The sequence below is a fragment of the Trichomycterus rosablanca genome, chromosome 8 (assembly GCF_030014385.1).
Source record: "Trichomycterus rosablanca isolate fTriRos1 chromosome 8, fTriRos1.hap1, whole genome shotgun sequence".
NCBI lineage: Eukaryota > Metazoa > Chordata > Actinopteri > Siluriformes > Trichomycteridae > Trichomycterus > Trichomycterus rosablanca.
In genome coordinates this window covers 25302655-25325149 of record NC_085995.1, presented here as the reverse complement: position 1 = coordinate 25325149, position 22495 = coordinate 25302655, and the positions used below count along the sequence as shown (strand labels likewise).

Sequence of the window (22495 nt, the reverse complement as noted above, 5' to 3'; positions counted from 1 at the left end):
TCCATCCATCCATCCCTCCATCCATCTATCTAAAGTACCACTATATATATAGGATGGGTTAGGAAAAAGTAACAAAATAAACATGGCATCAAATGACCTACACTCAGTAATTGTATACTCACAGGGCATATACCATATTTGGTAGGTTTTCAGCTCATAAAATGGCTAATAAGTGTACCTACTAGTTATATATTTCATCTTTACTGTGCGCAGAGTAGCTAATTAACAACACTGAATGCAGAGCGGGTTGCCATAGAGAACAATCCCTTACAAATAGTGATCTCAGCCTCTCACAAATTCACTTCTGTGATCAATAACATTATTTATCTATAAATCAAATCCACTGGTAGAGAGTTGACTACCATTTGCAGATATTATGGCCTCTACATTAGGGAAAACCGCTTTAATGTAAAGCTAAGTAAACTAGAAGCATGATGTACAGTTGCCATTAACAGTTTACTTCCACTTCTAAGGTACGTGTATGTTATGGCAGTGAATGTGTGACTGTGTGCCACTCTGTAATGAACTGGCACCCTGCCTGGGGTGCGATCTTGCGCCAGACCCATACATAATAATGCTGAAAACACAAAATTTATTAGAAGGTCTCTTTATGCTGTGGCATTAGGTTTTAGTTCAACTGAGAAACTGGCCAGAGACCGTTAATCCTTCTCCAGCAAACGTTACAGTTCTCACTGTGCATTTAGGCAAGTAGTGTCCTGCCAGATATACAGGATTCATATATCCAGCTTCTTTGTATACTAAAGGTAGTGTGCTTTGCAATCTGGTCAAGATGTCGCTCTAAAAAGGTATTCTGCCAGGTCTTTCTGGCTCCCCCTTTGCCCTTTTTGGCACCTTCGGGTATCGGGTATCCAAATTTATATTGCACATATGGCAAGTGTGCTGGTCGCTGTTGATGCATTCGGAATAAATAATCAGCCCATCGCCGTCTTCAATGTGCGATAACGTCACAAAGATTCCCAGCACTGGCTCTGTTCAACAGTCCTTCATTGAATATGTATGAGAGGCCGTGTAGGCCATAATTCTAAGTTGAATTCTCTCACACACACCATCATACTCTCTCACACACACTATCATACTCTCTCACACACACCATCATACTCTCTCACACACACCATCATACTCTCTCACACACACCATCATACTCTCTCACACACTATCATACTCTCTCACACACACCATCATACTCTCTCACACACACCATCATACTCTCTCACACACACCATCATACTCTCTCACACACACCATCATACTCTCTCACACACACCATCATACTCTCTCACACACACTATCATTCTCTCTCACACACACCATCATACTCTCTCACACACACTATCATACTCTCTCACACACACCATCATACTCTCTCACACACACTATCATACTCTCTCACACACACCATCATACTCTCTCACACACACCATCATACTCTCTCACACACACCATCATACTCTCTCACACACACCATCATACTCTCTCACACACACCATCATACTCTCTCACACACACTATCATTCTCTCTCACACACACCATCATACTCTCTCACACACACTATCATACTCTCTCACACACACCATCATACTCTCTCACACACACTATCATACTCTCTCACACACACCATCATACTCTCTCACACACACCATCATACTCTCTCACACACACTATCATTCTCTCTCACACACACCATCATACTCTCTCACACACACTATCATACTCTCTCACACACACCATCATACTCTCTCACACACACTATCATACTCTCTCACACACACCATCATACTCTCTCACACACACCATCATACTCTCTCACACACCATCAAGGTGTTAAAAGGAGGCCAGGAAGGAGGACAGGAAGTCAGATTGGCTTACAGCTGTAAGAACAGAGCCTGCACATAAATTGGTCTACAAAAAACATTTAAATCTGGCAGCAGACCTTTTAACAATGACTACACTTTTGTTGAGCTTTGTTGAACTAGCCATGATATTTCTACTTTCTACCTTTTTTACAAGGTCACTTTGGTTTGTGGAAATAAATGGTAATGAGGAGGACATGTTTTACTATTTTTGTCCATCACAATGAGATGCATTTAGAACATTGAAAGGAAAACTGACAGCATGGGACATACCAGCATGATTCTGGAAATATTATTTTGTGAGCTTAATGGATAAACACTGACAACTTTTTACTTTCTTTTAATTAGCCCGCAGTTAGAAGGAGGTGACAGTCAATGAAGTTTGGGTACACTGGAGGCACATTATGCATGTTTTTGTTCCCTAAAAAAATTATAGGAAAACTCAAGATCAGTAGAAATTAGACATAGGGATATATTTTCTCCAAGATTACCTCCAACAATCAGAACTGGTCATCCTACATAAACAAATTACCTTCGGTTTGTCTCTTGAAATTCGTTGCTAAAGAATAGCTGTATGCTTTGGAATCATCAGGAGGAAATTATACAGGCACAAATAGCAACTTCAAATTGGTTAACTGACGTGTGTGTGTGTGTGAGAGAGAGAGCATACAGCAATGTCTGCGACTTTGGCTGACATTGTTAATAAGATTCTTCAAATCACCCCAAATGCAGATGAAAGGTACGTGCTAGGAGGACAACAGTCTTGCAACATCAGAAAACAGCACTGGCATGCGCTGCAGGTGCTGGACCCAAATGGACATGCCTTCCATCACGGGTGTGCAACTGGCCAAAGAATTTACAATGTTCAAATTCCAAATTAGTTATGGTTATTAGAGTTATTTGTGATAGTAATTAAAACGTCATAATGTATTTCTGATAAATGAAACAATGCAGTAATGTTAAAAAAAACAAAAAAAAACCAAAAAAAACGAGGACACCCCATATAATATTTAGATATTTATTATCAAGTTATGGACAGGTCAGGAAATCACTATTATACTGGTTAACAAAGATCTTGTCCCAAGCAAACAAATGTTTCTTATTTATTGTTGCATGCAGAAACCAAATATTTCAGAACAGTCTCAACAGCAAATAATCTGTCACTCAGGTGGATTAAGGTATCCTTAGTCCTTGTAGTCATACAATGACTGGTGTGGTACTTCTGTGGTCACTAGATGCTGTTGTCGTGTCAACCTCCACACCACTGTCCTCTAAATCTGTGGTGACAAACTAAAAACAAACAAAACAAACACACACAATGCATTTAGAAAATGTTGGGGGTTAGCCTATTGCCAAACCATGAAATCTAAATGCTACAAATGACTTATTATTATTAATAATATGCAATATAAACATACTGCTTACATTATTTTTAAATAACTTACCGTAAATGTGTCATTGTCTAATGTACACTGCCTTTGATGTAAATGTATTGTCAATCATGAAGCCATTTAGTTTCTGGCCCTCGTGCAACTTTGGTGAAACCAGTTTGTTTCCTCATGCCATCAAAAGTTCAATACTGAAATCACAAAAATTGAATTTAGTTTCAAAACCAGTCTATAGCAATTCACCCAATACAATCAAATATTTAGAGAACAGTTACTCAAGAGAGCTTGGTCTCAATCTATAATGAATTACATTTTCTGTAATAAAAGAAAGATAACAAACTTTAATAGTACAAGTGACTAAGTTAGAATGAGCACTGAGACAGATTTTGAAATGTTAGACTGTAAGTCTGTAGCTTTCCATGTGCAGCAGCTTGTTTATGATTGTGTATACAAAATGAATCTATATTTTATTTTACTTATTAAGACCTACATAGGGAAGAGTCCAAAAGTTCCATGTAATTCGACTCGAATGTAGTGACACATTAATGTGGAGCAACTATAGCCATTAAAACGATAAAGTAATTTTATTTATTGTTCTTTAAGAAAGCTTCCAAAACAAAGTTTCTTATAAATGTGCTTTATGAGAACTCACTTACTTAGTTTGGCATTACTAGAACGTTTAAAACGTGTAATTTGCAGACGGTCCCTTACAAAGACGAATATTTATAAAATATCCCAATCTAAACCCGAATCTATCAGAAGCTAAATGAGTTTAATCATGTTTAGTGAACTCACCTGTCCCCTGACTCTGGAGCCGCTGCTCTCTGTGGTTGAGGCTGATATGGAGCTCGCAGCACCTGGCTGATGGTTCGGATATAAAGCGTCACCGCATCTCTTCCTCCGCGGCCGCGTTTAGACTCTTGTCGGGCTGTCGGGTTTAAATCCACATTTCTGACATGGATGTGGCAGCGGTGGAAAAGTTTAAAATGTTAACAGGCCGATGCTCCATTGATTCTCTCTCGGTCCACTATCCTCTCCTATCAGTAATAATGAGGAAGGCGGGACATGTCTGTGAAATCCCGCGTCTTCCACCAATCAGGTACTGAGAATTTAATATTACTTCCGTTTCAATCAAACTCGTTTCCGTATCAATCAAACTCTCTCACACACACTATCATACTCACACACACACACCATCAAACTCTCTCACACATACAACTATTCTTATTCACATGCACTATCATTCTGTCTTACATTCACTATCATTCTGTTCCATAAACATGATTATTTGCATTCACATACACTATTTATTACGCTTACATATAATAATATTCTCTTACACATACAGTAGATCTTTGTTTTACATAGCTATAGTTATATGTGCACGAGAGAATAGTGCTGTGTGTATGAGAGTATAATAGTAAATAAAAGAAAGTGTGATTATAGTTGTAAGTGGGTATTGTAGTATATGTGAAAGAGTATAGTAAACCATGTATGAGAGTATGATGGTGTGTGTGTGAGAGTATGATGGTGTGTGTGAGAGAGTATGATGGTGTGTGTGAGAGAGTATGATGGTGTGTGTGTGTGAGAGTATGATGGTGTGTGTGTGAGAGTATGATGGTGTGTGTGTGAGAGTATGATGGTGTGTGTGTGAGAGTATGATGGTGTGTGTGTGAGAGTATGATGGTGTGTGTGTGAGAGTATGATGGTGTGTGTGAGAGAATTCAACTTAGAATTATGGCCTACACGGCCTCTCATAAATATGTGGTCTCTTCATGTGATGTGTAGTATGAATCTAAGACAGTGCCAGTAAAATAAAACAAACTTGTAATTCATATACTATGCTGGCATGTACATGCATATTTTGCTTAGTTCTCATCACATGCTGGTATTACAGGCCTTAAAATTTACATTAGACCCATATTGGTCTTAACTTTCAAACTGCTGGAGGCAGCAATTTGTCCCAGAGAGCAAACATAAAGGGATGGAATCATACACCATTACATATTTTCTACAAGCTTCTGAGGTATATTAAGCTAGGCACATAATCTTAGGAGTACAGAATGCTTTATTTTACTTTATTTCACCTTGTGTTCAGCATTTGAAGAACAGCTTACAGTGGGTAACAGAAAATGAGCAGACATGGTGTAGTAAACCCAAATTATGATGGTTTTATGTATTGTTTTATAAAAATAACCAAGTAGTATATGTAGATTCATACAACTTTTAACACTGATGGTCTTATTTCATACTGCTACTAAGCAAAGAGTTGTATTTGTCAAATATACATCAAAGAAAACAAAGTATAGAAGAAAATGGGTCAAAGAATTCCAGCAGTTTGGCACTGATACAGTAAAACTAAACAAATACCAAGAAAAAAACCTTCACTACTTCTTTACAGTTTTTATGCAAGTATCAACAGACTACTGCAAAATAATCATAGCAAGTAAAACATTAAACACAGATCAATTTCTTAGAAACCGCAAAACAAAAAACATTGTTACATTGTGTAACATAGAGGAAAAGAAGAATCTGTGATTTATGAATTCTCTTGAATCTTTAATTGTTTGTATTTTGTAAACAGCAACATATTTAGAATTTGATGCCTGCAACACAATCCAAAAAAGTTGGGATAAGGGCAAAATAAGAGTGAAAAGTTTATACAATATTTAAGCGTTCTACAGTAAGCAGGTGAATTGGTAACAGGTGAAAGAACCAGGATCAGTCCTTACAAGCAGTGATGGGTCATGGCTGACCACTTTGTGCCAAATTTCAAGAGATCAGTCAATCATTTCTCAATTCAATGTAATAAAATAAATTTGTCGTTCACCTTCTACAGTTCATTATATTGTGAAAAGATTCAGGGAGATTCTGGAGAGATCTCGTGCCGTGTAAGGCAAACCTGAAAACCACTGTTGAATGTACAATACCTGTGAGCTTTCAGACAGACAGTGGAAACATGTGCTGAAGTCAGACGAGTCCACTCACGGACATTGAGTTTGTAAGCATGAGTGATGCGATTTTAAGCTCTCAAGTTCGACTCTCGGCTCTGCTATCAACCGGCCGGGCGCTTACACAGACACACAATTGGCTGTGTGTCTGTAAGGGGGTGGGACAATGGCTGAACAGGGTTTCCTCCTAACTGCTGCAATTCAATTACAAACTCTGCTGGCTGAGTGATGGCGCCTGCACAATGAGGCGGGATCTAATAAGGTTGGTGCATGACTCTACATGCAGAAAATGGATCCTTATTAGTTAGAGTGTCAACCACACCCATTTTTGACAGGAGTTATTAAAAAAACGACACTATATATGATATAATGTAATTTTTTTGCTTCCAACTTTGCGCCACCAGTTGGGAAAGATCTCAGCGATGGTGGGCTGAGAGCATCACCGCTACACCAATCAGGGCACCCTGGAATTATCATAATTTTATCTTAAAATAACCATTAATAACATAATATACACTTACAATAGGTAGAAATCTTACAATTGGCTAGTAATCACTTTTGAAGGCTCAAGATGTTCATGAACCTAACTCTGCCTTCCTCTATTTCACTTCCAGTGCATGATTGGAAAGAAGCAAATATTACATAATACAGTAATATACTAAATAATAAAAAAACAATTCTGTTCTAATAAATTTTCTAGGGTGTTAATATGCTCATATTTACTCCTTATCAGGCTGATTTAACCAAAATTTTAACACATAACATGACACAGAGTAACTGTCATATCTTTGTGTATAATTACTGACCACTTTATTAGGTACATCTACTTGCAGTGTGATTATTTTTATTATCAGTGTATGACTACTCATATCCAATTACCCGATCGCATTTCGCTACCTCTACTGCCGCTGGAGTTCATTTCTGACTAAGCAGGGCCATGACTACACGACTAACGCGCCCCCTCCGACACGTGTGCAGTAGCCGACCACTTCTTTTTACTTGCACAAGCAGGGTTCATAGAGAGTCACGCACTGATCCCTATTCTTCCACGTCTCTGTGAAGGCACCACCGATCAGTCAGCAGAGGTCGTAACTACAGCAGTCATGAGGAATCTCCTCCTCCAACCCTATAGGCACCAGGCTTGCCGGTAGCAGAGCTGAGAAAGTCAGATAATTAATACATTATTTAGAAGAACAATGAACGTGGCTACTTTGTCAAGTTTATTTTTAAAAATTTAAGGAGGTATGTATAATTAATTATGCTTGTTAATGTACTTCTTTCCCACCACCTTAAAAATATGTTCTCCAAATGTGTATGTTCATCATGGACCATGTCTAGAAAAATTTGACTAAGATGTACCAAGAGGAAAGAAAACTCTTTATATTTGTTTCTTTTTTTTTAAAAATAAATAAAATACAGCAAAAATCCCAGCAGGACCACTTTAAAAGTAATAAAAACTAGACAACTGAAACAAAAACATTAAACTGATCAATACAAAATGCAAAAGAATGTAAACTTTGCTGAAATAAAAGACACTGACAAAAGATAAAAATTCCAGTTGTATCTGTGTAGACACACACTAAGGGGCGCTTTAGAGTACCCAGTCAAACAACTGGGGTACTGTGGGAAGTGGGAGGAAAGCTGAATACCTAAAAAAAAATCAGTTCCCAGGCCACCTTACTAACAAACTAAAAATAACTAAAATTAAGTCATTTCATCATCTGTTGAGTTTTACTAAACTGTCCATTGTGATTGGGGTAGCAGTGAACTATTTGCTAACCTAATGCAAGGTAAGTTTACACCCCGGACAGGCGTCAGTCCATCATAAGGGTTTTCAAATGTGTCTGCTGGCCCTTTAAGTCAAAACAGCATTTGTGATTATAGTCACTAATGTTGGATGAGAAGGACACATGTTTTCACTGTGGTTGGGGTCAGAGCCCTGTGCAGACCACCTGAGTTCCTCCACACCACAAATTAACTCATTAATCAATCAATTAATAATTAGAAGGGGTGTCAACATACTTTTGGTCACTTGGGTTCGTTTTTATTATGAGTAACGTTAAAATATCCCAGGTGGCGCAGCGGGATATTCCACTAGCACACCAGAGATTCTGAACTCCTCGACCGTTGGCACCAGTCGGCTGGGCACCATCTAGTGGGCATAATTGGCAGTGCCTGCAGCAGACCCATTTCTGATAGAGCGGGATAACCGGACTATGTGGGTGGGGACTTCAAACGCTATGTAAGGACCCTGAGGTGCCTGTGCAGAATGCATGGGTGAAAAAGGGTTCTGCTAAGGGCTGTGCGTGGTTCAGAGGAGGCGTGAGCAGCAATATATCCACCTCGACTGCAATCAGGGATCCCCCAGCAGCGGAAGACAAATTGACTACACTAAATTGGAAGAAAAATGGGAGAAAATGCATAAATAAAATACAAAAAGAATAACATTTGGCAATAAACAATTCTCTTATTTACCACTATGGAGATCTAACTGGCATGAACACTGATCAAACATTATATAAAATCTATTAAACTAAATAAAATAAAAATATAAAATAAACATTTCTAGTAAAAGAATGCTTTTTAGGCATTTGTAGGCATTTGATGAGCAGAACATAAAGGTCCTCATTGTCATTTACATACATAATCCAGTTTAAAGTTATAAACAGACTTACAGCTTTACAGTAATGAAACTGATAACTTCAAAAAACGATCTGAAATATGATTACATTAAAATCAACAGGGCTTGCAGGGACCAGTCCCTAAACTTTAAGCATAATAGGCCGGCCGTGTCATCACAGGACCTGGAAGAAAGCATCATGTTTGGAATGGCTGCGCTGAATGATCTCGACGATGGAGATGTAGGTCCCGGCCACGAAGCCCACCAGGCCGATGAAGCTGATGACCATGTTCTTGATGACAACCCAGACTGAAATGCCGTCTGTGTGAAAGGTCAGCATATGCAGAATGGGTGGGAATATGAGCGCAAGAGCGCTGCTGCTAACCGAACCTACCAGAGAGATAACCAGGTCCAGCTCTGGTATCAGAATAGCCAGCACACCTGCAAAAACAATGTAATATTAGATTCATTTTTGAACAGGTGCACATTATAGTAGCAGAGTTTTGTTGTTTGCACTGTACGACAATAATTTTTTATTTATCACTATATGTGATACATCCACTATACGTTCTGATCTCCGGGCTCCTCCACTTCCTGTACAGGCACCTCGGGCTTCTAACCAGGGTCCTTGCACAGCGTCAATTTTGTCTGCTGAAGGCACTGCCAATTATGTCCGCAAGGGGATGCCCAGCTGACCGGTAGCAGTGCTGAGTTTCGGACTCAGGGAGTTTACAATCCCAGCACTGGTGTGCTAGCGGATTATCCCTGTGCACCACCTGTGATTTCCTTCTTTTATCTTACTGTTATGTTTGCGACATTTGGTGGATGCTTTTTATCTAAATCGAATTTAAAACTGTGACCATGCACAATCCAAGCAATTGAGGGTTAAGGGCCTTGCTCAGGGGCCCACCAGTGATGGGGCTTAAACCGACATTCTGATTACTACTCCATTCTGATTACAATACAAATACCTTAACCGCTAAGCAACAGCTGACCCAGCGGCTACTATTAATGACCTGCTCCACCCTGCATATTCTTCCTGCACCTTCAAACCTTCAGACACTCCTCTATTGCCCTGCATACTTGAATACGGTCGTGTGCTTAGAGGTCGGTCACCCCTCATTGCTGCTTACTGGGTGACCGTTAAGAATCTGTCAAGCAAGCAATCCTGACACACATTAAGGATGGACGTTAAAACACTTTGAACAGGTAATTCTGTAGCCAGTGGTCGATCTTAGACAATTTGTTGAATTAAGGTGGAAGGAGGAAAGAAGGTTGAGCTTTTATTTAACATGTAGGGAACCACTCTAAGATCTTTGGAGCTACTATGCCCGACAGCTTTGGTTGGTGCTTTGGTTGTGTAAGAAAGTCTTGGGGACAGATATTAGTTTCAGGAAAAAAAATAACAACAACAATTGGTTCACCAATCCAGGACGGCAGGCACTTTGAAGATTTGTCCACAGCATAAAAGCCGCACTACAAAGCAGATGAGGCAATCCCTTGGTGGTCAGAGTAAACAGAATAAAGTTTAAAGCCAGCACAAAATGAATTCAGAAGAAGGATTTGTCCAAAGCCAGTAAATAAAAGCAGTGTATAATGACCTTCACCTGATACAATTCTACAGTAAAAAGGAAATGCCTGCAGGTTATTTACCACAGCAGAAGAGAAATGTCCTCAGGTATAGAGCGGCATTATACCATTTTATGTAAAGGTTTGGGCACTACTGACCAAATTACTGTACATATTTTGTTGGTTTTTCAAGTGAATGAAGTAAATCCTGATGTCTTAAAGCATGTGGCCCCCACCTATAAGCCTATAAGTCATCCCATTTCAATGGGCATTATTGTGGAGTTTACCCTGTAGCCTAGTGGGTAGAGCTTTGGGCTAACAAATAAAAGGTTGAGAGTTTGAATCCTAGCTTTGCCTTGCAGCCACTGCTGGGCCCTTGAGCAAGGCTATTAACCCTCTTGACTCCAGGGGTGCCGTACAATGGCTGATTCTGCACTCTGACCCCTTCCAAACAAGCTGGGATATGTAAAGAAAGAATTTTGTTATATGTGTCACTCTATTCTATTCTATTCTATTCTATTCTATGGCTGCTATAACAGCCTCAACTCTTCTGGGAGGACCTTCTGCAAGATTTTAGAGGTTTTAGAGGATTTGTGCCCATCTACAGAATTTGTAAGGAAGCTGTTTAATAAGTGGTTGAGATCAGGGTGCTTCACAAGCTGCTGGAATTCCTTTAAAGCAAACCAGTCAAATCTTGTCTTTACTGACCTTAGGAACACAATCATGCCAGTACAGGAAAAAGCACAATGTTGAAAACTATACTTTACATAACTGGTTTTATACACCTGTTATTAAAGGGTGCGGCTAACACACCTAATGTTAAAAATATCTAAAACAGTTGTCCACGTATATTTGGCCATGTACTGTATTTATAAATCTAACACAAAGAATAGTACAAGTGTGAAAATTAAATAAATGGTTACAACAAATTCCATTTCAGGAAAAGTTGAGATAGCTTCTTCAAATTTTTTATTTATTTTTTATTAGGATTTTAATGTCATGTTTTACACTTTTGGTTACATTCATGACAGGAACGGTAGTTACTCATTACACAAGATTCATCAGTTCACAATTTTAATATAGAACACAGTCATGGACAATTTTGTAGCTCCAATTCACCTCACTTGCATCTCTTTGGGCTGTGGGAGGAAACCGGAGCTCCCGGAGGAAACCCACGCAGACACAGGGAGAACATACAAACTCCACACAGAATGGACCCAGACCGCCCCACCTGGGAATCAAACCCAGGCAACAGTGCTAGCCACCGAGCCACCGTGCTGCCCTCAAATGCAATAAAAGCTGAAATTTCACTTACGAACAAATGCTCACTAATGAGTCACAGTACTTTTTTTTTTTTTTTTAATGATACCTTTTAGCCTCCACTTTACATCGTTTCGACTTCTTTCATTTCTTACTTTATGGGAGCTTTTATTAATACAAAATAGAGAAAAAAAAAATTCGACTGCCAGTTTATGCAACTTTATGTTGGTCAGCAAAAATATTAAAAACCCATAAAGATCCCATTAAGAAAAAACCTAAAAACAACCAAACAGTGCAAAATCACAATCAAATATACATTACTTCATATAAAATAAAGTAATGAATATAATCATTTAAAAGCTTATACATTTTAAATATATTGTCTTATTTGAACATGACGTTTGATTGTGACCCAGTGTTTTGCCTCATAGCAGTGCTAGTTCATTGCAGTTTATTCCAACTTGTGTTTGCGTAGGTGGTTTAATATTTGTTGACATCACCCATCAGGTACAAGATATGTTTTTAACATTAGCATCAATTAAAATATATACAGTTATTTAAAAGACAATAAAATGCTGAACTATTGAAGGGCTTATTGTATTAGCTACATTATGCAGTTGCTTATAGAGGTTTATAGGGTGTCTATTTATTTGATTTAAATGTAGAGGTTTCTCATAATCACTTTACTGAAGTGAATGTAACCCTGATAATTGGATCATTGCCGTAGTTACCCAGCAGTTTAACTTGACTTTTATTTGGACTACTTTTGGTTACATTCCAGCCAATCCTCTCTATATAATGAGGACGTGTTCTCACATTAACTTTGGGATCTCTTCTTCAAGACAAGAGTTCATCAAAATAAAAGACAGCAGAGCGAGAGAGCATTTGATTGGATTGACTCGTCGCTGCTAGGCATTAGTGACCTAAGTTCATCTCATCCATTTTACAGTTCAGCTTTGGCTAACCTTGTTGTCTGAGTGGAACAATGTGTGATGTCAGCACATCTTTTGGCTCAGACGAACACAGAGAGACCTGCCCTGTCAACTCCGCTGCTTCTAGATTAATGAGATTTGTTTAGATTACTTTTATCAAAAAGCAAACAGCTGTTCTGCCGGCACAGCAATTCTGACAAATCAACTTAAGTGTCGGTCTGTTTGAGTGGAAAATCAAAGGACTTTGTATTGAGCAGTGGGTGGATCAACTCCCAGAAGGCCACTGGGCACAAGAGTCAGGACGGACACGTACGCACACACACATGACCTCGATCATGATAGTAGGTTATAGTAATGCAGAAGAGGGATAATATAGAGTGTTCTGAAAACGTATTTAGCCTCAGAGGCTGTTTTTATATGTAATTGGGTCAGATTTTATATATATTTTTTTTTTATTAAGATTTTAATGTCATGTTTTACACTTTGGTTACATTCATGACAGAACAGGTGGTTACTGGTTACACAAGATTCATCAGTTCAAGTTTTTTAATATTAAACACTGTCACGGACAATTTTGTATCTTCACCTCACTTGCATGTCTTTAGACTGTAGGAGGAAACTGGCGCTCCCGGAGGAAACCCATGCAGACACAGGGAGAACATGCAAAATCCACACAGAAAGGACCCGATCCACCCCACCTGGCGATCGAACCCAGGACCTTCTAGCTGTGCGGCGACAGCGCTACCATCTAAATCTATGAAATCTATGAAACTGTGCATTATGTCAAATTATGTTAAAATGAAAAAAGAAAACAGTGAGAATTAAAAAGTATTAATACCCTTTCAATCGATCATATCCATTGTTACTTATTATGTTGATAGTCAGCATGTAGCAATATAAAAAATTACAACTTATTGTTTCAGTGACATTACAAGCATAAATAGTCCTTCACTTTGTGAGGTCTATTGGTATGTCCCATAGAACAAGTCCAAATGAAGTCAAAGAAGCATGGAAAACAAACCAGGGATGTTGTCATAGATGAGCACAGATATGGAAAATGATATAGGACCATTTCAAACACTCTTAATTATTTACCATTGAAGAACAGCATGAAAGCGGGCTAAACAAAGCATGCAGAGAAACAGATGGACTACAGTCAGTAATTGTAGAACTACAAAGTGCTTCTATATGGTAAGTGGAGCTGATAAAATGTACAGTGAGTGTAGAAACAAAGAGGTGGTTTTAATGTTATGGCTGATCGGTGTATACAGACATACAGTAGGGTTGGGCGGTATGACGGTATTACGGTATACCGCGGTATTGAAAAATGGTGACGGTATTTAAAAATGGTGACGGTATTTAAAAAAATGTGAAGCGCCAAATTTCTGCTTCAGGTTTACCTTGAAAACTGAGACTTTAAGACATTCGCGCATCCACAGTAAGGGAGGGGTGGGAGGGGTAGGCGGTTGGAGCTCACTGATTGGTTGTAGTGATGGGAATTCTGGCTCCTTGAAGGGAGCCGGATCTTTTGGTTATTTGTGCTCGTTTTCTGTATGTTCTCTCTGTAGCTCGGTTACGTCTCTCTCTCTCTCTCTCTCTCTCTCTCTCTCTCTCTCTCTCTCTCTCTGTGTGTGCGCGCGCGCGTCTGGCTCGCTTTCCGCGATATTAAAAGTGTTTTCGGATGTAAATTTCGACAATAAACAGCTCTTATTATGACTGACTGATTCCTTCTACTGATGCCAAGCTGAATGGGTGGATTACAGCCCATAAGAACTGCGCAGAAATAAAAAAATATATATAAAGAGATGCATTTACACTCATGCGTGAAATATTTATTATAGATCAGATAGGATAAGCAATGTTTGACGTTCTGATTGTTTAATTTTTTTAAATAAAACATTTGAATACTGTGATTACACTGTAAAGTTTGTACACTGTAAAGTTTGTCCAACCCCGCTTATCCTATCTGATCTATAATAAATACCGTATACTGCGATATTTTCTGAAGACGGTATGACGGTATGAAAATCGGCAATACCGCCCAACCCTAGTTTGCAATGATATACAGGGGTTGGACAATGAAACTGAAACACCTGTCATTTTAGTGTGGGAGGTTTCATGGCTAAATTGGACCAGTCTGGTGGCCAATCTTCATTAATTGCACATTGCACCAGTAAGAGCAGAGTGTGAAGGTTCAATTAGCAGGGTAAGAGCACAGTTTTGCTAAAAATATTGCAATGCACACAACATTATGGGTGACATACCAGAGTTCAAAAGAGGACAAATTGTTGGTGCACGTCTTGCTGGCGCATCTGTGACCAAGACAGCAAGTCTTTGTGATGTATCAAGAGCCACGGTATCCAGGGTAATGTCAGCATACCACCAAGAAGGACAAACCACATCCAACAGGATTAACTGTGGACGCAAGAGGAAGCTGTCTGAAAGGGATGTTCGGGTGCTAACCCGGATTGTATCCAAAAAACATAAAACCACGGCTGCCCAAATCACGGCAGAATTAAATGTGCACCTCAACTCTCCTGTTTCCACCAGAACTGTCCGTCGGGAGCTCCACAGGGTCAATATACACGGCCGGGCTGCTATAGCCAAACCTTTGGTCACTCGTGCCAATGCCAAACGTCGGTTTCAATGGTGCAAGGAGCGCAAATCTTGGGCTGTGGACAATGTGAAACATGTATTGTTCTCTGATGAGTCCACCTTTACTGTTTTCCCCACATCCGGGAGAGTTACGGTGTGGAGAAACCCCAAAGAAGCGTACCACCCATACTGTTGCATGCCCAGAGTGAAGCATGGGGGTGGATCAGTGATGGTTTGGGCTGCCATATCATGGCATTCCCTTGGCCCAATACTTGTGCTAGATGGGCGCGTCACTGCCAAGGACTACCGAACCATTCTGGAGGACCATGTGCATCCAATGGTTCAAACATTGTATCCTGAAGGCGGTGCCGTGTATCAGGATGACAATGCACCAATACACACAGCAAGACTGCTGAAAGATTGGTTTGATGAACATGAAAGTGAAGTTGAACATCTCCCATGGCCTGCACAGTCACCAGATCTAAATATTATTGAGCCACTTTGGGGTGTTTTGGAGAAGCGAGTCAGGAAACGTTTTCCTCCAACAGCATCACGTAGTGACCTGGCCACTATCCTGCAAGAAGAATGGCTTAAAATCCCTCTGACCACTGTGCAGGACTTGTATATGTCATTTCCAAGACGAATTGACGCTGTATTGGCCGCAAAAGGAGGCCCTACACCATACTAATAAATTATTGTGGTCTAAAACCAGGTGTTTCAGTTTCATTGTCCAACCCCTGTATCTCTCTTACTGATCAGATGTCTAGCCCAGGCATGGAAGTGTTAATGTCATTTAGAGAAGCATGTTGCCCAAATACATGGGATAACTTGGGGTAATAAATAAATTAGTTTGTTTAATTATAGATTCCTATCTCAGGTAATTTCCAGATGTGGGCATAGGAATTACAGTTCTGTTATACACTGTTTCTAACTGTTTGGACTTGGGCACTCAAGACAATTTAACTGACAATACTGTCAGTTTTGCCTCCACATTTACCCCAACTACTAAATCTAAATAAAAGATTATATAACCATAAATTAGGTTTAATTATAAGGGAAACACAATGAATGTGTTAATGGCAGTGGTGCTTAGTCTGACATGTGTTAATTAAAAGGAATGTAACTGCACATCACTGCCTGACAGTTTGGCTTGTACATTCCGTAATACATTAAGGTGAGTCATAAATTCAGCGGGAACAGCGGGCCAACTTTTATGTACCACTAAAAATAACAGGCAGCTGTAGATGACTCAAGAGAACAACCTTAGAAAGTCAAAAGAAAGATACAGAACAGTTATATTTTATGTTGGTAAATGTATGAAATTCATTGTTGCAAGGACTTGCTTATTGATGTGCGTTCAGACAGGGATGTTGAGCGTTTCCTATAAATGACATCTTTATTGGTTTGGGACCTTTTATTGGTTTTACAAGTGGAATTATTCTCTTAGTCTGTGGAATTATTGTCTCTCAATGTAGTCATTTCTAGTTGTCTATTACAGAGAGCTCTATCACATACAGAGGGTCATGCTATACCCTATGGGTCTGTCTAAAAACCTAGTGAGCTGGCTAACTGCCTACTGGTCGTCCTTGTCTGATTCTCTTGTTTTTCAATGTTCAACAGAAGACAGATCTGGACTGCAGGCAGGCAAGTCAAGCACACACACTCTGGGTCCATGAAGGGTGTATTTACATAATTGTAAATAGAAATTGTGTGTTATTCCCTGTATATTTCTGTTCAAACTCTTTTTCTATTGTAAATACCCCTTCTATTCCCGTCCACTGTACAGCACCTCTCTTTATTAACGTATATAAAGACGTCACTGCACTTGTTACGTTTCAGTTTCATCTGTTAGTTTTTTTTTTATGTTACAGCCTGACCCTAGACATGATGGCAGCATGTACCTCTCTAAAATACAGATATCTGCCTCTGCGTTAATGGAACCTCTAGTCAACCATTCCAGGACACTGATAAACCCCAAAGTTTGGTCTGGATGGTCCTGTTTGTCTTTAGCACAGAGAACTTAACGTTCGCTTTTCTGAAAAACAACAGCAGTCAGATAAGTTTATACTCTTTTAGATCATCTGAGATGAGAAAAGTGCCCTGCAATTTATACTGTCATTGGACAGTATCCCTAAACCAACCTGCTAAAATGTACCTGTTTGTTTTTTTTTCAACAGTGACCGCTCTGCCTGAGAGCTGAGTTTTACCTCATAATGTAACATGTTGTCTGTCATTCCTGTTTCAAAACAGGAAGCAGCCCTTTCTGATCATTTCTCAACTACAGGAAAACAAGCTACCTTAAAGAGAGGTGGAGATTTCCCCCCCACTCATAAAGACTCCTTTGTTTAGGAAGTGCAGTTTGGATTGAGAATTGCACAAGCACTCAGTGCCTCCTGAAGTGCGCTTTGTTCACAATAACCTGATTCGGGATAAGGTCCGGATCTGAAGTCAGAGGTTTTAGAATTCAGCGCTCAATCTCGAGTTTGATCAGGTCACCTTAATAAAACAGCATTTATTTAGCCAGTGTACGACTAGCTGCTTACTTTTTTTTCTAGCTTATTTACTAGCACACCCCACACACTTTTAAAATAATATAGCTCAATAAAAATAGATGCAGTCGGCTACTGCACATGTGTCAAAGGGGGTGTGTGTTAGTCACGGCTCTCCTCAGTCAGAGTAAGCTTAAACAACTGTGGTGACTTAATCGCCATAATCACTGTCTAAGAAGTGGGTCTAAATAATCTGTCTTATAAGTTCAATGTCTTATTAGAATCCACTCTATTTAGGGAGCTGCCTAGGAAGGCAGTAGGCAGCAAGGGAGCTCACTGGGTTTTTAGACAGACCCCATATCAACCAATTTCTTAGTTTAAGTATCTCTAAAACAGCACCCATTAACAGTGGTCTGAGGAGAGACAAGCCATGATGAACTGCAACCAGGTTGTTGGTCTGGACTAGGGCTGGGCGATATGGATAAAAAATAATATCTCGATATTTTTTCGCTGAACGGTGATATACGATATATATCTCGATATTTTTTTATCCCATAAGGTAATAACAAAAACACACTTCTGAGACAAAGCTACATGTTCAAAATTTTTTACAGGCACTTTTATTAAAATTCATGATGGGGGAGATTCACACAAGAACTATTTTTACTTAAAAAAAAAAGAGCTATTCTAAGAAAAAGAAAGTTGTTTCTAAGGTATCTCCTGTCGTGTAATGTGAATTACAAATATACTGTCTGGCCCTTTAAGAATGTTAAGTGCACTATAGGGCGCAGGGAGCGAGTGTGTAGGGAAGGTATCAGAATTTATCGTTTCCGGCTGTGCTCATGTTCTTCTGTTGTTTTGCACTGAGCTTGTGTGGTATTAAAAGTAGCGTTCTCGTTAAACCCCCCTCACATGTTTGGACTTTGAATTATTTTACATCACCGTTGCCACAACATTTACATTAATATTTTCTTTTACTGTATAGAACTCAGTTCTGTAATACAGGTATAACTAATCGTTCATGTTACTGTGTAACTATTACAACATTTAATGCATTTTAATCAGCGTTCTGCTTCATGCACTTTATTATTATTTAACAGATTTATTTGTTGTTTAATTGCTGTTTGCTCCTTGTTTACTGCAGAGTTAGTTCATGCAATTTTATTATATTTTGGTTGTTTATTGGCCGACAACAAGAAATACTATAAAAAGAAGATAAATAAATAAATGACAACATCGGGCGATCGTCATGTGTGTATTTGTAATAGCTGTTAATGTGATGTGATAGGATGTGTAAGGTGATTTAGCGTTACTGGAAAAGAGATATTGCTGGGTACAGTGATTAGTTTAACATTTTTAGGGATGTGATGGTGGATTATTGTTCAGTGATATCAGATTGATCTGATTAGTTGAATAGGTGTTGTTAAGTCATGTGATTGGTTGGTTGTGATGCAATTATTAAATTATTAATGCTGTAATTATATGTAAATGTAAATATAAAAGGTTTTGAGTGACATGACTGGTTGGTTGTCTATTTCTAGTAGTGTTATTGGTTGATCAGCATTGATGTGATTGCTGGGTTGGTTATTGTTAATTAGGTCATTAGTTAGATAAATTGTTGAGGGAATTTTTGGGTAGATTGTTGGGAATGTTTGGGTGAATTGTTGAGGGAATGGTTGGGTGGGTTGTTGAGGGAATAATTGGGTGAATTGTTGGGGGAATGGTTGGGTGGGTTGTTAAGGGAATTTTTGGGTGAACTGTTGGGGTAATTTTTGGGTGAATTGTTGAAGGAATGTTTGGGTGAATTGTTGAGGGAATGGTTGGGTGAATTGTTGAGGGAATGGTTGGGTGAATTGTTGAAAACATTTGGGTAGATTGTTGGGAATGGTTGGGTGGATTGTTGAAAAAACTTTTGGGTGGACTGTTGAAAAAACTTTTGGGTGGACTGTTGAGAAAACGTTTGGGTGAAGGAATTGTTGAAGGAATGTTTGGGTGAATTGTTGAGGGAATGGTTGGGTGGATTGTTGAGGGAATGGTTGGGTGAATTGTTGAGGGAATGGTTGGGTGGATTGTTGAGGGAATGGTTGGGTGGATTGTTGAGGGAATGTTTGGGTGAATTGTTAAGGGTTTTGGCTAGATTGTTGGGAATGGTTGGGTGAATTGTTGAGGGAACATTTGAGTGGATTGTTAAGGGAATGGTTGGGTGAATTGATGAAAACCCAAACGTTTAATCAACGATCCACCCAACCATTACCTCAACATATCAACCAACCATTCCCAACAATCTACCCCAACGTTCCCCGCTCACGTTCCCTCAACGTTCCCCCCAAAAGTTCCCCCAACATTCCCTCAACATTCCCCCAACGTTTCCACAGGAACGTTCCCCCAAGATTCCCCCCGAACGTTCCCTCAACGTTCCAACACGAACGTTCCCCCAAGGTTCCCCACGAACGTTCCCTCAACGTTCCCACACGAACGTTCCCTCAACGTTTCCCCACGAACGTTCCCACACGAACGTTCCCTCAACGTTTCCCCACGAACGTTCCCACACGAACGTTCCCCCACGAATGTTCCCCCAACGTTCCCCCACGAACGTTCCCTCAACGTTTCCCCACGAACGTTCCCTCAACGTTCCCCCACGAACGTTCCCTCAACGTTTTCCCACGAACGTTCCCTCAACGTTCCCACACGAACGTTCCCCCACGAACGTTCCCTCAACGTTCCTTCACAAACGTTCCCACAACGTTTCCCCACGAACATTCCCTCAACGTTGCCCCCGAACGTTTGAGTGGATTGTTGAGAAAACGTTTGGGTGGATTGTTGAGAAAACGTTTGGGTGGATTTTTGTGAAAACGTTTGGGTGGATTGTTGAGAAAACGTTTGGGTGGATTGTGAAAACGTTTGGGTGCATTGTTGAGGGAATGTTTGGGTGGATTGTTGAGAGAACACTTGGGTGGATTGTTGAGGGAATGGTTGGGTGGCCTGTTCAGAAAACGTTTGGGTGGATTTTTGTGAAAACGTTTGGGTGGATTTTTGAGAAAACGTTTGGGTGGATTGTGAAAACGTTTGGGTGCATTGTTGAGGGAATGTTTGGGTGGATTGTTGAAAAAACGTTTGGGTGGACTGTTGAGAAAACGTTTGGGTGGATTGTTGAGAAAACGTTTGAGTGGTTTGTTGAGGGAACATTTGGGTGGATTGTTAAGAAAACGTTTGGGTGGATTGTTGAGGGAATTTTTAGGTAGATTGTTGGGAATGTTTGGGTGAATTGTTGAGGGAATGGTTGGGTGGCCTGTTCAGAAAACGTTTGGGTGGATTGTTGAGAAAACGTTTGGGTGGATTGTGAAAACGTTTGGGTGCATTGTTGAGGGAATGTTTGGGTGGATTGTTGAGAGAACACTTGGGTGGATTGTTGAGGGAATGGTTGGGTGGCCTGTTCAGAAAACGTTTGGGTGGATTTTTGTGAAAACGTTTGGGTGGATTTTTGAGAAAACGTTTGGGTGGATTCTGAAAACGTTTGGGTGCATTGTTGAGGGAATGTTTGGGTGGATTGTTGAAAAAACGTTTGGGTGGACTGTTGAGAAAACGTTTGGGTGGATTGTTGAGAAAACGTTTGAGTGGTTTGTTGAGGGAACATTTGGGTGGATTGTTAAGAAAACGTTTGGGTGGATTGTTGAGGGAATTTTTAGGTAGATTGTTGGGAATGTTTGGGTGAATTGTTGAGGGAATGGTTGGGTGGACTGTTGAGAAAACATTTGGGTGAATTGTTGAGAAAATGTTTGGATGGATTGTTGAGGGAATGTTTGGGTGAATTGTTGAGAAAATGTTTGGGTGAATTGTTGAAGGAATGTTTGGGTGAATTGTTGAAGGAATGTTTGGGTGAATTGTTGAGGGAACGTTTGGGTGAATTGTTGAGAAAACGTTTGGGTGAATTGTTAAGGGAACGTTTGGGTGAATTGTTGAGGGAACATTTGGGTGAATTGTTGAGGGAATGTTTGGGTGAATTGTTGAGAAAACGTTTGGGTGAATTGTTGAGAAAACGTTTGGATAGATTGTTGAGGGAATTTTTGGCTAGATTGTTGGGAATGGTTGGGTGAATTGTTGAGGGAACATTTGGGTGGATTGTTAACGGAATATGGTTGGGTGAATTGTTGAAAACCCAAACGTTTAATCAACGATCCACCCAACCATTACCTCAACAATTCACCCAACCATTCCCAACAATCTACCCAAACGTTCCCTTAACGTTCCCCCCTCACGTTCCCTCAACGTTCCCCCAACGTTTCCCTCGAACGTTCCCCCAACGTTTCCCCCGAACGTTCCCTCAACATTCCTTTCCGAACGTTCCCCCAACGTTTCCACACGAACGTTCCCTCAACGTTCCCCACGAATGTTCCCTCAGCGGTCGCACACAAACGTTCCCCCAACGTTCCCCCACAAACGTTCTCTAAACATTCCTTCACGAACGTTCCCCCACGAATGTTCCCTCAACGTTCCTTCACGAACGTTATATCAAAGTTTCTTCACGAACGTTCCCTCAACGTTTCCCCACAAACGTTCCCTAAACGTTCCTTCACGAACAATCCCCCAACGTTCCCCCACGAACGTTCCCTCAACGTTCCCCCACGAACGTTCCCTCAACGTTTCCCCACGAACTTTCCCTCAACGTTCTCACATTAACGTTCCCCCAACGTTCCCCCACGAACGTTCCCCCAATGTTCCCGCCGAACGTTTGGGTGAATTGTTGAGGGAATGTTTGGGTGAATTGTTGAGGGAATGGTTGGGTGGATTGTTGAGGGAATGTTTGGGTGAATTGTTGAGG

At 40.1% G+C, this 22495-nt stretch overlaps 1 protein-coding gene and 1 long non-coding RNA gene across 2 annotated transcripts in view; both read right to left on the bottom strand.

Annotated features, from left to right (window-relative positions):
* Nucleotides 1-2876: 2876 nt before the first annotated feature.
* On the bottom strand, nucleotides 2877-4355 carry LOC134319435 (uncharacterized). The gene is made up of 3 exons (XR_010013506.1): nucleotides 4056-4355; nucleotides 3318-3451; nucleotides 2877-3162 (listed from the first exon to the last, which is right to left on the bottom strand). It is a non-coding gene; the product is annotated as an uncharacterized LOC134319435 (long non-coding RNA).
* A 4341-nt stretch (nucleotides 4356-8696) lies between these two features.
* The window catches only part of slc36a1 (solute carrier family 36 member 1), a 70226-nt gene continuing 56427 nt past the window's right edge, over nucleotides 8697-22495 (bottom strand). Inside the window, exon 11 of the mRNA XM_063000610.1 lies at nucleotides 8697-9272. Coding sequence (XP_062856680.1) covers nucleotides 9007-9272 — 266 coding nt within the window. The 3' untranslated portion in view covers nucleotides 8697-9006. The remainder of the gene's footprint in view (nucleotides 9273-22495) is intronic.